The following is a 13,822-nucleotide window of genomic DNA, read 5'->3' as shown; positions in this document are numbered from 1 at the left end:
AGTGGTTTTTATACTTTTCCTTGTTAAATTAGATTTGGTTCAGGTAATCACCTAATGAGGTGTGCCTGTGTTGGAAAGGACACTGGAAAGGAATGGCTGCCATACATGTACAGATGCTGATTTAAGAAAAATTTGAAGTGGTGTCTTAATTTTTTCTAGAGTTTAATATTTGTTCCAACCTTTAGAATATTCTGAAGACATTGATTATTCATTCATTTTAACTTCATTATATATTCAATAATATTGATTATACATCCTTGAAATGTGTAAAGTGTGAGACTACATACATTTTTAGGAAAACTTATATATCGTCTGCATGGCAGTCCGCGTCTCATACCACTACACTATTTAACATGGGGTAGTCAGTCAGTCAGTAAGAGACATTTGGTCTTCTTGGCCGGCTCAGCTTACATGGTCCAGCAAAAAGAAAGGCATTGTAGCCAGACGCAACCAAATTTAACATGTATAATGACCCCAATAATGTCATGTGTTTTATTTATATGTGTCTAAAATATTATCCATTTTGTGGAAGATGAAAATTTTGAGTGGTGGTTTGGACCTGAAAAGTTTTTTTTGTCGCTTTTCAACCGTTGGATATGCATTTCACTGATAAAATTATGAAAACTCATAACAGCTATTGAACATATTAGCATATTTTTCTTACAGCCCATCTTACAATAAAGGTTTCTTATTCAACCTTTGAGTGTGAATAACAAAATAGAACCACCTTAAATATGTTTACATATTTCAAAACATTTATTTTTATCAATAAAAATGATATACTTTCAATTGTGAAATTATAAAACAAAGTGTGTGTGGGTGTGTGTAATGCTTATGCATTCTTAGTCCAAGCATTTGTTACAAAGCACAAGCGTGTGACTGGTCTCTATGCAGCAATGAGAACACCAGCAAATGACTTTCCCATCCTTTGCGCAGAACTGGTTCCTCTTTCTCTTTTGGCCCTGCTTGCTCTAAGTGTGGGTGACCTTTCTCTTTTGCCACCCCACATCTTTGCCTCAGTGATTACCATTGGTAGGTGGAAACAGCTTTCTATGTGTTTCTGCATGTGTGGGATCACAAGCTCTTTGACCAGAGCTAGTGATCCCACTTGATGAACAGCTGTCAGGTTTTGTTCACACCATCCATGAAGTTGGGGTTCTGTGGCATATGGTGTAAGCATTGAGGGTGGCAACATCCGGCAGATTGTACCACAGCACCATTGGCCACCCCCTTGTCCGGCGTTTGCATGTGAAATTACACAAGTAATGTATACAGTGGGTATAGAAAAGAATCACCCCCCTTTAAAATAATCACATTTTGTTGCTTTGCAGCCTGAAATGAAGACAGACACAGTTTATGTTTCATTCAGCTGTATTTGCTCAGTGCAAATTATAACATCCAAGTGAGAGATATAACACCAACATGTCAGACAAAAATAAAGAAACAATCACTGAGTTGGAAAAAGGATCACCCCCTTGTGTCAGTATTTTGTTGAACCACCTTTTGCTTTAATTACAGCCTTTAGTCTGTTGGGATATGCCTCTACTAACTTTGCACATCTAGACGTTGCAATATTTGACCACTCTTCTTTGCAGAACTGCTCAAGTTCAGTTAAATTTGATGGTGACTGTTTGTGGACTGCTGTCTTCAAGTCATTCCACAGATTTCCAATATAGTTTAAGTCCGGGCTATGACTAGGCCATGCAAGGACATTCACCTTTTTCTCCTTCAACCACTGTGTGGTCAGTTTTGCTGTGTGCTTTGGGTCATTGTCATGTTGGAAGGTAAATCTTCTTCCCATTGACAACTTTCTGGCAGAGAACAGCAGATTTTCCTCAAGAATCTGACAGTATTTTGCCCCGTCCATTTTTTCTTCTATCCTGTGCTCCAGTCCCTGCTGCAGAGAAACAACCCCATAACATGACATTTCCACCTCCATGCTTTACTGTAGGAATGGTGTTATTTGGATGGTGAGCTGGATTGGATTTTCACCAGACATATCGTTTGGCGTTGAGGCCAAATAATAAAATTTTAGTCTCATCTGACCATAACACCTTTTTCCACGTGGCCTTAGAATCTTCAAGGTGTGTTTTGGCAAAGCTCAGTCATAACTGCATGTGGCCTTTCTTGAGGAGTGGCTTTTTTCTTGCAACCCTCCCATACAAGCCACATTTGTGGAGAATTTGTGAATTTTATTGTTGTCACATGCACACTATGACCACTCTTTGTCATGAATTCCTGCAACTGCTTCATAGTTGCTGTAGGCCTCTTGATAACCTCTCTGACCAGTTTCCACCTGGCTCTTTCATCCAGTTTGGAGAGACACCCTGACCCAAATACCTTCCACTTCTTAATAATAGACTTCACTGTGCTTCTAGGGACTGATAAAGCCTTTGAAGGTTTTTGTATCCATCTCCTGACTTGTGCCTGTCCACAACTTTATCCCGGAGATCTTTTGACAATGCCTTGCCACCCATAGTTGATTGTTTTCTTCAGTTGCACTACCAAGGACTGAAATGCTTCAGGAAAAGCTTGTTTCATGCTGAGCTAATCAAAATGACCACAGCTGATCACAGTTGAAAGTCAATTGGCTTTTTATGCTATTGAGAAGGTGATTAACTATACCTGGTTGGGTTTACAAGTCATTTTTAGGAGGGGTGTGATTCTTTTTCCAACTTAGTGAGTCTGTTTTTAAATTTGTAAAAAAAAAGAAATCTGACAAGTTGGTATTATATCTTTCACTTGGATGTTAGAAGTTGGAAATACTGCTGAATAAAACAAATAGTTTTTGTCCGTTTTCATTTCAGGCTGCAAAGCAACAAAATGTGATTATTTTAAAGGGGGGTGATTCTTTTCTTTACCGACTGTAATAAAATACTTTAGTTCTTCTTTGTTGACCATTCTCCTTTTTTACCCTTTTGCTTTTCCTTCTAAATTTGTACACTTTATTGTTCAATGATGTTGGCACTAATGAACAGCTCCCAGGCATCTTTTGGTGACACAACTGTTGACCCTGGCACAGGCCCTGGTCAGCTCCTTAGGATGTTATGTCTTCAGCTCCTCAGGATGTTATGTCTTCAGCTCTCAGAATGTTTTGTCTTCTGGTGCTGCCTTTAGTGTTCACTCTAGTAAATCCACTGCTCACTCTGTCTATTGGACTGGTTTTCATTCTCCTCCTCTAAGGGGTCCTCCCCATCTGTAGGCTCATCTAGGACAACAAGACTACCAGGAGCACCTGCAACTCCAACCTGAACCACAGTCTGTCATCGGAAATGGATACCTCCGAGTCAGAGGCACCAACGTCTTCCTCATCCATCATCTGTAAAACCATTTTGGTTGTGTATGTGGCAAACACAAAAAGACAGACAATATGTTTATGCTCTTCAATCAATTGAAAAGTAAGTAAAACTCATAAAATATACTTTAGCATTAGTGGTTGTCTAGACCACACCCTCCAACGAACCAGAAAGGCTAAGGTCAAGATCAGACTAGAAAGCTATTACCATTAGTATATATGCAGTATAGATGTGCTACAGTTACCAAATATGATTTATCTGGAGACATCAAATGCTTTGTGGGGTAAACTTTTTGTTAAATACTTACACTACCATTCAAAAGTTTGGGATCACTTAGAAATGTCCTTGTTTGTCCATTAAAATAACATCAAATTGATCAGAAATACAGTGTAAATATTGTTAATGTTGTGACTATTATAGCTGGGAACGGCAGATTTTTTATGGATTTTTAATTGTACACATGGCACTCCAAAAATCAAGTGCAAAGATTGTAGTGAATGTTAGATTTCAAGAACCCTCCCCCTTTACGTCAATTGGTGCTACAGGGATTTCAGACTTTATCTTCTGTCACTGTTTCAGATTGGTTAGGACACCAGAAAGTTTGTGATATGTTAGTTGGCAACATTACAGAAAGACTAGATAGGATTTTGTGTTTGTTATATTGACACTGACACTGATTTTAATCTGTGATTTCCCAGACATTGTCACTGTTGCACCTGTTACAGGTTTAGAGCAGATTTCATCCCTTATTGTTTACTACTGTAGACATCCCAAGGCCTCACATTTAGGCACGCCTGATTTTCGAAGGCATTCTTTGTCACAACACATCTCATTGTCACTTAAATGACAGCAACTGAAGGAGTCTTGCATTGAAATATGTAGCAGACAATAGTGCCACAAAAGATTTCATTTTGAATCAAGCTAAAGTTTGCTATGGTACACTGCCCATATACCACACCAACCCACACCTTATTGTTGAAGTATACTACATATGAATACAAATAAAGCACAGTAATGGAACATGAACAAGATCCTATAAATAAGCTGCAATTTATCCCTTGCTGCTGGCACTATGATCTAATAAGGATTTATGCTTTCTGACAGCAAGATGTAATGGCCACAAATTTGAATACCCATTGGGCTCAATGTTTTATTTGAGGATACTGTAGAAAATGTATTGTCATCCTTATTTATTCATTATTTTATAGAAGGGTTTTGTACTCTGTATGCTTGATCAATTACACATATACTGAAAGACTTCTCTCTCTCTCTCTGGTACTAATAAGGCCAGGGTCTTGTGTTCAGGGGCAGGGATGAATGGAATGTTGGCTGAGCAGGCCTCTGTCTGTGCCATAAAACCGCCATAAGAAACTGTTCTCTAGGAGGAAGCTCTAGAACAGCAGGGGGTTATTATCACTTACATCCTACAGGTGAACTGAGCTCTATTCCTTATTGGGAAGAGCATAGTCAACTTAAGTCCCCATATAGTAACTGTCCAGATTGATATATCTCAGCCTTTGATCGGGCTATTAGGGTAACTTTGCATTTTAGACTACCTCATAGTGACTACTATTCCTTGTATGTACATTCAGCAAATACTAATTCCATCATCTGTACTGTTGGAAGAGAATATAAGCTTGAAACTTGAAATGCACAAGCAGAACAATCTGTCATGATGTTACTCTGCAGGTCTGTGTACTCATTCTGTGTCAGTGACATGATGCTTGTTCCCGTGGTGCCACGTAATTAAACCTGAAATAATCAACTGTTATACGAGCGTCAGAGAAGTTCTTATTTTAATAAATTCCACAAAACAATGGTCCACTGTTGTCAAATAATGCCCATGGCACAAAGCAGACATTTAGAAAAATGAATGTAAAATTGCAGATGTCATTGCAACCCAGCCTATCCAATATGATTATTAGGCAATCATTTGTGTTTTTCTTCAAGGCAAGAGGTAGTTAACTAAATGTACTAAATACATTTACAATTTGGTGTATACTTTTTATCTTCTTCAGTGCACTAACAGAATATGTTATTCTACATTTCAGTCATTCATTCAGACAATGAAAGAGATTCAAACCCTTTTGTTGAACCGTTCCTCTCTGTTTCTTCCAGACATCCTGATATATCTGCCATGGCTATAAGAGTTAACATATAAGATGCTGCCATGTTTTGTAGTTCATTATATGCTGCCTGGTTTGTATTCCATGAAACACCTTATTTTTATTCCATAACATGCTGCTATTTTTGCAATCTGCTGCCACGTTTTTTAGTTCATAATACGCTGCCATGTTTGTAGTTCATAATATGCAGCCAAGTTTATAGTCCATTCTACTATCAAAGGAAGATGTGGAAGACTCGTGATTTGAAGCTTCTACTGTTGGGAATGTTCTGAACCGAGTATTTAATGACATTGTAGAACTTGGGACATGCTCCCAGGTGAGAGAGTGGTGAACGTCGTACTGTCCGCTGATTGTTGTGCACAGTCCAGAACCCAAAGGAGTAACGGGGGAGAACCTCGATGCTGACAGTATGTTGCTCGGGTGACCACTGGGTTAGCCTGACAACTGTAACCATAGACCCGAAGCCACAGGAGTGACAATTCACACCACGGAAAACCGACTCCTCTGGACACAGCGACAAGCCTCTCTCCCATGATATACCTCCATCTTCACCACCTTCCCCTATGTCACCTATGTTACATAGAGCCAAGAGACACACCTCCTCCAGAGCCTTGTCGTCTTTGAAACGCCGAAGGATTCTGACCAATTGAGGAACCACACCCAAACGCAACAACTGCTCCTGCTGAAACCCTAAGAGAGAAAAAGGAAAGAGAGAGTGAGATACAATGCCCAGTGCCCTCCAGTAAATATTGGGACTGTAAGCTATTTATAAATATATAAATATACTCTAAACATTTAGATTCAAATTCAAACAATTACTATAACTCTATATCTTTCGATGATCAGTTTATTATTTAAGAAAACTTTTGTAAATATTGCTTTCCTCAATTTACAAATGACAATGTGGTATACAGTCCAACTATTTCAGGGCACAACATTTTTTGGGAGAGTTTAAACACTAATGATTCGTTTTTGGTAGTAGGGCTGGGCAATATGGCTGGAAAATCATATTAAGCTGCATATATTTCAAATTTTAGAAGGTGACACTATATATCTCAGTACATTCATTTCTTCCTTTATTTGCAATAAAAACATGTTTAAGAGAGTGCAATACTCCAGGGTGGCAACTACTGCTTAGTTCCTTTAGTATGCTGTATTTAGTAAATATTTCCTAATACAATCAATTGAATAATACTATTAACAGTTAAAAGCTTGCAAAATAATTTTGTATTTAAACAATGCAATAAACAATTGTTTTAATAATATTCTTTAATAATAAATATATATTGAAAAATCATTGTTTTTGTCACACTGACAGCTTCTGGCTATTGACTCAGGCAGCAATGTCAGCGTTATTTTTTGTTTGACACAGAAACTTTCTACGCCTGCGACGGTCAAAGATGTGGAGCAGTGAAGCAACAATATCGTGTGCATGTCTGGAATGCACTGATTAGGACATTTTTAGGTCTGTCACTAATGGTCTGGATGAGTACATGGATGCAGTGACTCCATACATCAGCTTCTGCGAGGACAGCTGCATACCAACATGGACCAGGGTGAGTTACAACAATAAACCCTGGTTCACAACTAAACACAGATGGCTGCATTTGGAAAAGGAGGAGGCGTTCAAGAGCAGGGACAGACACAGGTACACAGAGGCTAAATACAGCTTTGGTAAGGCATTGAAAGAAGCCAAGCGCCTGTATGGAGAGAAACTTAAACAGTAGTTTTCGACCGTCAACTCTGCTTCTGTTTAAAGAGGCCTCCAACCGATTACCAACTACAAGCTTAAATCTGCCCACTCCATTAATGACCTGCAACTTGCCAACAACATCAATGAGTTCTACTGCAGATTTTAAGTACAAAGGGGCAACCCTGACAATCACAGCCTTCCTGTCCAACAGGAAGCAACCTGTGTAGCAGGGGAAGCACATGTCCAACCCCATGACCATCAGCACCAGCTCCCCTCAAGGCTGTATCCTGTCCCTCCTACTCTTGTACACCCTGTACACAACAGATGCCACTTCAGTCACCGGCCTGTCAAGTTCCTAAAGTGTGCGGATGATACCACCCTCACCTGATAGGAGGAAAATTGACCCTCTGGTGACCTGGTGAAGTTAGAACAACTTGAAGCTCAATGCCCTAAAGACTGTTGAGAAGCCCAGCTGCCTTTCCCATCCAACGTGGACTCTGTGAACTCTGTGGAGTCCTTTCGCTTTCTGGGCACCACCATCGCCCAGGACCTCAAGTGGGAGCTGAACATCACCTCTCTTACAAAGAAAGCACAGCAGAGGATGTACTTCCTGCAACAGCTGAAAATGCTCCACCTGCCAACTATGATGGTGCATTTCTACACTGCCATCAGAGTCCATTCTGACCTCCTACATCACCGTCTGGTACGCTGCAGCCACTGTGAAGGACAATGGCAGGCTGCAACGCATCATCTGCTCTGCAGAGAAGGCGATTGGCTGCAATCTGCCATCTCTACATGACCAACCCACCTCCAGGGCAAGGAGGCAAGCAGCAAAGATTAGGGCTGATCCCTCTCACCCTGAAAATGTACTATTCAATGCTGTCCCCTCTGGCAGAAGGCTGAGGTCTATCAGGACCAAAACCTCCCACCACAAGAACATATTCTTTCATACAGCAGCAGGCCCCATGGACATGCTCCTGGAACCAAATTGAATAAAGCCTAATCGCAACATACACACACAACTCTCAACGGACAAATCTATAACCTTCTCCCACATACAAAAAAAAATTCTCAACTGGACAAATGTATTACCCCTCCCCACATACATAAGCAACCCTCAACTGGACAAAGTATTGCAGCTTACATACTTTGTAGTTATTTTTGTAATTCATTAATGCACAATATACTATGGTAATGCTCAGTCTACTTTTCTTCTTGGTTTTTACTTTATTCCTTTTGTATAAATTGTTGCACCAGCGGCCAGAAGAAATTCATTATTTGTTGAGAAACTTATTTGGCAATAAAACTCTCATTCTGATATGACTACTTGTCGATGATGACCCTATTCTCTTAATATTGCCAGATGGGGAGGTTTCCCACACCGTTTGGGCGGATTAACACGTCAAACGCCAGTAAAGGTATCGGTACTGTGCTCCAAAAAACTCCCATTAAAGTCAAGAACTGACTATGGTTAGCTTTGAGGCACAAAAATGCATTAAAAACAGCAACATGGGTCAGGCATTTTCTATGTACTGCACACATCAACACCTACCTTCGGTACCATAAAACAAAGGCACTGTGTATAAAAAGCGTTGAAATATAGAAACGGAGTATTCTATATTTATTACTAATGTCGCATTAGTAATAAAGGTAGGGTTTGAGTTAGGTAGGGTTTGAGTTAAGAGGTAACTCACGGCAGTCATAGGAAAGACGAGCGATAGCATGGCCAGCGTGTATCAGCAGCTCCTGATCCATGCAGACTAGCACAGACATCAGAGCTGATGACACCCCCGTCTCACCACATCTCTCCTTGATCACCCCTGATGGAGAGAGAAGTAGTTTATAAGTGTGTGTGTGTGGGCAAAGCCATCATGCTTCACCAAGAGGATATGTGAGGTGCGAGGTTAGCGAGTGCGCAAAAAAGGAGAGGCAAGAAATGATAACAGCAAAACGGAGAATCAACTACTTTTAATAGCGATCAGAGAACGGACCGCACGGCCTCAAAACGAGGACACAATAACCTGTGAGGTACGGGTGAAAGCAAGGAACTGAAATTGACAAAATCATTTATGATGAGGAGCAGGTGTGTGGGTGAGGTGCGCTGCAGCCATCATCTCCTGCCGGTGATTAGTACGCTGGCGAGGTGGAGCACCGGGGAGGGAGTGGGCACGCAGTGCCATGCGGAGCAACCGTCACATGATGGTGTTGGGGATGGTGCTGAGCGTTGTGTGGTTTTCCTCCCGATGTGATGCTTGGCATTCAGGCCAAAAAGCTTGGTTTAATCAGTTTTGTTTCTCATGGTGTGGGAGTCATTTGGTTGAAATAAGTGAAATAATGGAACAAGACAAATGTTTCCATAACATGCTGCATATTTTCTAAAACCAAGCGGTGTAATGTAATACAACTTTAGCTTGTTAAGCAAAATGTACCTTGTTTTAAGGATTGAATTTAACCTGAAGACAAGATAAATATAACAAGATCCCACAGCCTAATGCTACAACCACAAAACTTCACTGCAGTAAGGGCATGTATGAAATGGGGAAGGAATTGAAAACAAAAACAAGGGTATGAATATTTCTGGCCACAAGTGTGTTTACTTACTTTCCCTAGCCAGTTCTGACACCAGTTTTGTGGTAAGTAGAGTAAGTGGCCCTCTTCTCCTAAGAGCTTGAGCCAGAGTAGGTAACACACCACTCACTGCCACCTGTTCTGCAGCCCCACGTTCTACACACAAACACAAAGAGAGAGAGAGATCAACTTGTATAGCATTATGTTACTAAGTACTATATTTACTTTTCACACCATTGTATGTATGTTAAGTCTCCAAACTTAGGAAAATACATCTTAATATCACAATATGCAGTGCCCCATTTTGGCCAAACAGTATTTCATGAGCAAGATGAATCATTCACCTAGTTTACTTTAAAATGAGTATTATTTTCTTTCTTATTTCTCACATGACTAATATACATGTAGTTGAATACCCCTAGGAAGTGTACTTTTGTTAATACCGGATCTCCATGGCAAGACATATCAGTCACCAAAGTTCATTCAACATTCCGTCAGTGCTGTCTGAGTTATCTGATTACTTAACTAGACTAATTTCCCTGAGCATGTTTACCAAATATCCAAGTTATAACCTGTGTTCATTGTAGCACCACTGTGTGTGGGATATTACTGACTAGTAATACTAGAACATAAAGCCTAACAGAGCCTAACCGATTATAATTTTGGCTCTGTACGCCACCATAATGGATTTTAAATTAAACAAAATGTTCATTTTTAATACTTTGTCCAGAATCCTTTGAAGGCAATGACTGTTTGAAGTCTGGAATGCATCACCAAACGTTGGATTTCCTCCTTTGTGATGCTTTGCCAGGCCTTTACTGCAGCTGTCTTCATATGTTGTTTGTTCGTGGGTCTTTCTGCCTTAGATTTTGTCTTCAGCAAGTGAAATGCATGCTCGAACAAGTTGAGATCAGGTGATTGACTCTGCCATTGCAGAATATTCAAATTCTATGCCTTAAAAAACTCCTGGGTTGTTTTCACAGTATGTTTTAGGTAATTGTCTATCTGTAAAGTGAAGCGCAGACCAATTATCTTTGTTGAATTTGGCTGAATCTGAGCAGACAATATATCCCTATACACTTCAGAATTCATCCGGCTGCTTCTGTCTTCTGTCACATCATCAATAAACACCAGTGACCCAGTGTCACTGGAAGACATGCATGCCCATGCTCATCACACTACCTCCACCGTGTTTTACAGATGATGCTTCGGATCATGAGCCTTCTCCGTACTTTTTTCTTCCCATCATTCTGGAACAGGTTGATCTTATTTTCGTGTGTCCAAAGAATGGGCTGGCTTGCTTTTTTAGATGTTTTTTGTCTGATCTGGCCTTTCTATTCTTGAGGCTTCTGAATAGTTTCACCTTTTGGTGAACGCTCTGTATTTGCACTCCTTTTTTTGCAGCCTAAGGATTGCCTGTTTCACTTGCATTGAGAGCTCATTTCAACGCATGTTGTGGGTTCACAACAACAGCTTCCAAATGTGAATGCCATACCTGGAATAAACTTCAGACCTTTTACCTGCTTAATTGATGAAGAAATAATGAAGGAATAGCCCACACCTGTCCATGAAACAGCTTGTCCAATTACTTTTGGTCACTTAAAAAAGAGGGTCTACATCTTAAAGAGCTGTAATTCCAAAACCCTTCTTCCAATTTGGATGTGAAAACCCTCAAATTAAAGCTGATTGATTGCACTTTAAGCTCATATTCATTATATAACTGTAACTTGAATATATTTTCACAAAACTTGTGTCAGTGTCCATTACTTTCCGGACCTAACTGTATTAGGGGAAAATATAATAAAATGTGCATTTAACACCAATTCTGTAGAATGGCCCAAGCAAATGGTGTGGTGTGTTAATGTGTGTCAGTTTATACAAAGTGGGTTAATCAGCCTTTCATCTCTCCATTAGTTTTCCTTTAGCTCCCTCTCTCCCTCAGACACACATAGGGCTTAACGACTCAATGTTTATCCAAGTGGTCACGCATCCAACTCTCTCAATCCCTTCATTACTTTCTTCTGTTTCATCTTCTTACACCACTACTATGTCTTGGCAACTGTATGTAATATACTGTTGAAAGGACAAATATTGCACCCTGCATCCCACTGCTGGTGGGATTAACTCTGAAGCTAATCAGAGTTGTGGCTGATTAAAGACCACATGCTGTTGGAAATGGTTTTGGAGGCCCAGTAGGGGGTATTCTTCCTACTGGTCCAATGATCAAATGCTCTAGTGTAGTGAAGGGACAATTGCTCTGCGTAGGGTGCCATCTTCCAGATGGGACGTTAAATGTGTGCCCTGAATCATAACATTGGTGGTGGATAAGATGATCTTTTACCCTTTACTATGGGCTTGTTTACATTCAAGTGTTGATAGAATTAATCTCAGTTTGCATAATAAATTCCACATCAGCTGAATTTACACTGGCATGTTTAAGATGCGACACGCAGGATTATGTCTGTCAATCGTGAGAAAATGAGCAAATATGTGTGCGCACTGCAGCTCTACTTGACACAGTCCTAACCAAATTGTCTTTGAAAAAATGTGGTGCACACTACCTCGGAAGGTGGTGTATCGAGCCATCGATATCTGCAAGTTTACACAAGAAAATAACCTAGCGTGTCAGATTTTCTTTGATACTTCTTGGAAAATGTGCTATATTGTAAACACGCCCTATATGTAAAGAGCTACAGAAGTGAAATTATGATCATGAGTTGTCTTTCACTTGTTGTTAACAGGTAGTGATGTCACTGTTCTTGTCAGAAGAGTGTGCCCAACTCACGTTTTTCTTGTATGACGGTAAGCACAGTGTCCAGGTGTGACAATAGTTCATCCTCACTGAGTTCAGTGCTGAACACAATGGCATTTAATGCATTAGTGAGAGAGTCTGAAATAGAGAAATGATTATGAGCCCCTATTATACCAGCAATAACACATTTTACCCTTTATACAATCTCTCTCAAATGGGTAACTCTTTCCGCAACGGTTAAAAAAAATAATCCTTACCTGGATCTTGTGCTGCCTGCGTTTATTGTGTTTATTGATAATCCTGGTATAGTTTTTGTTGCTTTGAATGTTATCCTGGAGGCATTCCTACACCATAGTGCTTTTTTCTGTCCCAAGGAAATATCACTTGTTATTTAATGTAAAGTAGGCTACTGTCTGGGGTTGGGGCATTTCCAGACTACTGCTGAGGAGTGGTGGTCTTACTGGAGTATTTACAGCCACTTAACCCTCACACAGATGGGTGCTACACTTCTGGTCATAGGTATTTCTGTCACATTGAGATTCTAACGGAAAGTGCTACATAAATTAATTATTACAGTTATTATTGTTACTGTAATAATCTCCCCTCCGACGTTAAGCTGCACAGATGGGGGCCATGTTACTATGTTTATATCAAATTCAGATGTTGGCAGTGAAGTGTGTACTGAGAGTACTATTTGGTGTGTGTGTGTGTGTGTTCTGACACTCTAGGCTATTTGTGTAACTGAATGTGGTTGCGGCCAACAGAGCTTAGTGTCTTCCCCACAAGAAACTTGAAAACCAAACAACATGATGCAATTCAACGCCAGCTCATACCAACATCAACCACTCACCTTTGGGTACTACAGGAAGTAGTCGACCAGAGTCACTAGTCGCTCGGAGTCTGTCCATGTGTGTGTATGTTTGTGAGTCAGCAGACTCCTATCTGGCTCTATCGTAGCAGCTTGCAATCTTCTATGCACACGTATGTATTGCGACTATCCTCCTTAACCGTTATTCTTTCGATTTTTCTTCTTCATTGCTCTTCACCGTCATCACCAGCTTTCCATATAAGGTTTTATTACAAATGGTGATAATTTTTTCTTCCATTCTCTTCTATCTCTCTTGCTGTAAAATATGTTCAACAAGCCCGGAAACCATGTTTTATGTTATGTAGTCCATATTCCCACTCTGTCCAGCATTTTTCTTTCTCTCTCTTACCTGTTCACTCCCTCCAACTCTACACCAATATAGTAAATCCTAATTCTCTACAAAGCTGCTCTGCCTTGCTCTCTCTCACCCATTGTGTTGGCAGGCAGCTGACCCTTGGCTTGTTTGACTCAATTACATTGAGTGGATCAGAATGACTGACGAAGGTTTTGGAAATCTGC

General features: G+C 40.2%; 1 protein-coding gene across 1 annotated transcript; it reads right to left on the bottom strand.

The window, feature by feature from the left end:
• Positions 1-5,108: 5,108 nt before the first annotated feature.
• Positions 5,109-13,674, bottom strand: si:dkey-21e13.3 (uncharacterized protein LOC100150043 homolog). The gene is made up of 5 exons (XM_034292433.1): positions 13,286-13,674; positions 12,469-12,573; positions 9,717-9,839; positions 8,810-8,935; positions 5,109-6,112 (listed from the first exon to the last, which is right to left on the bottom strand). The coding sequence occupies exons 1-5, from the start codon at positions 13,341-13,343 to the stop codon at positions 5,637-5,639; spliced, it is 888 nt and encodes a 295-aa protein (XP_034148324.1). The 5' UTR covers positions 13,344-13,674; the 3' UTR covers positions 5,109-5,636.
• Between the last annotated feature and the right edge of the window lie 148 nt (positions 13,675-13,822).

This window comes from Esox lucius, chromosome 5, assembly GCF_011004845.1.
Source record: "Esox lucius isolate fEsoLuc1 chromosome 5, fEsoLuc1.pri, whole genome shotgun sequence".
Lineage (NCBI taxonomy): Eukaryota > Metazoa > Chordata > Actinopteri > Esociformes > Esocidae > Esox > Esox lucius.
This window is presented reverse-complemented; position numbering and strand designations above follow the sequence as displayed.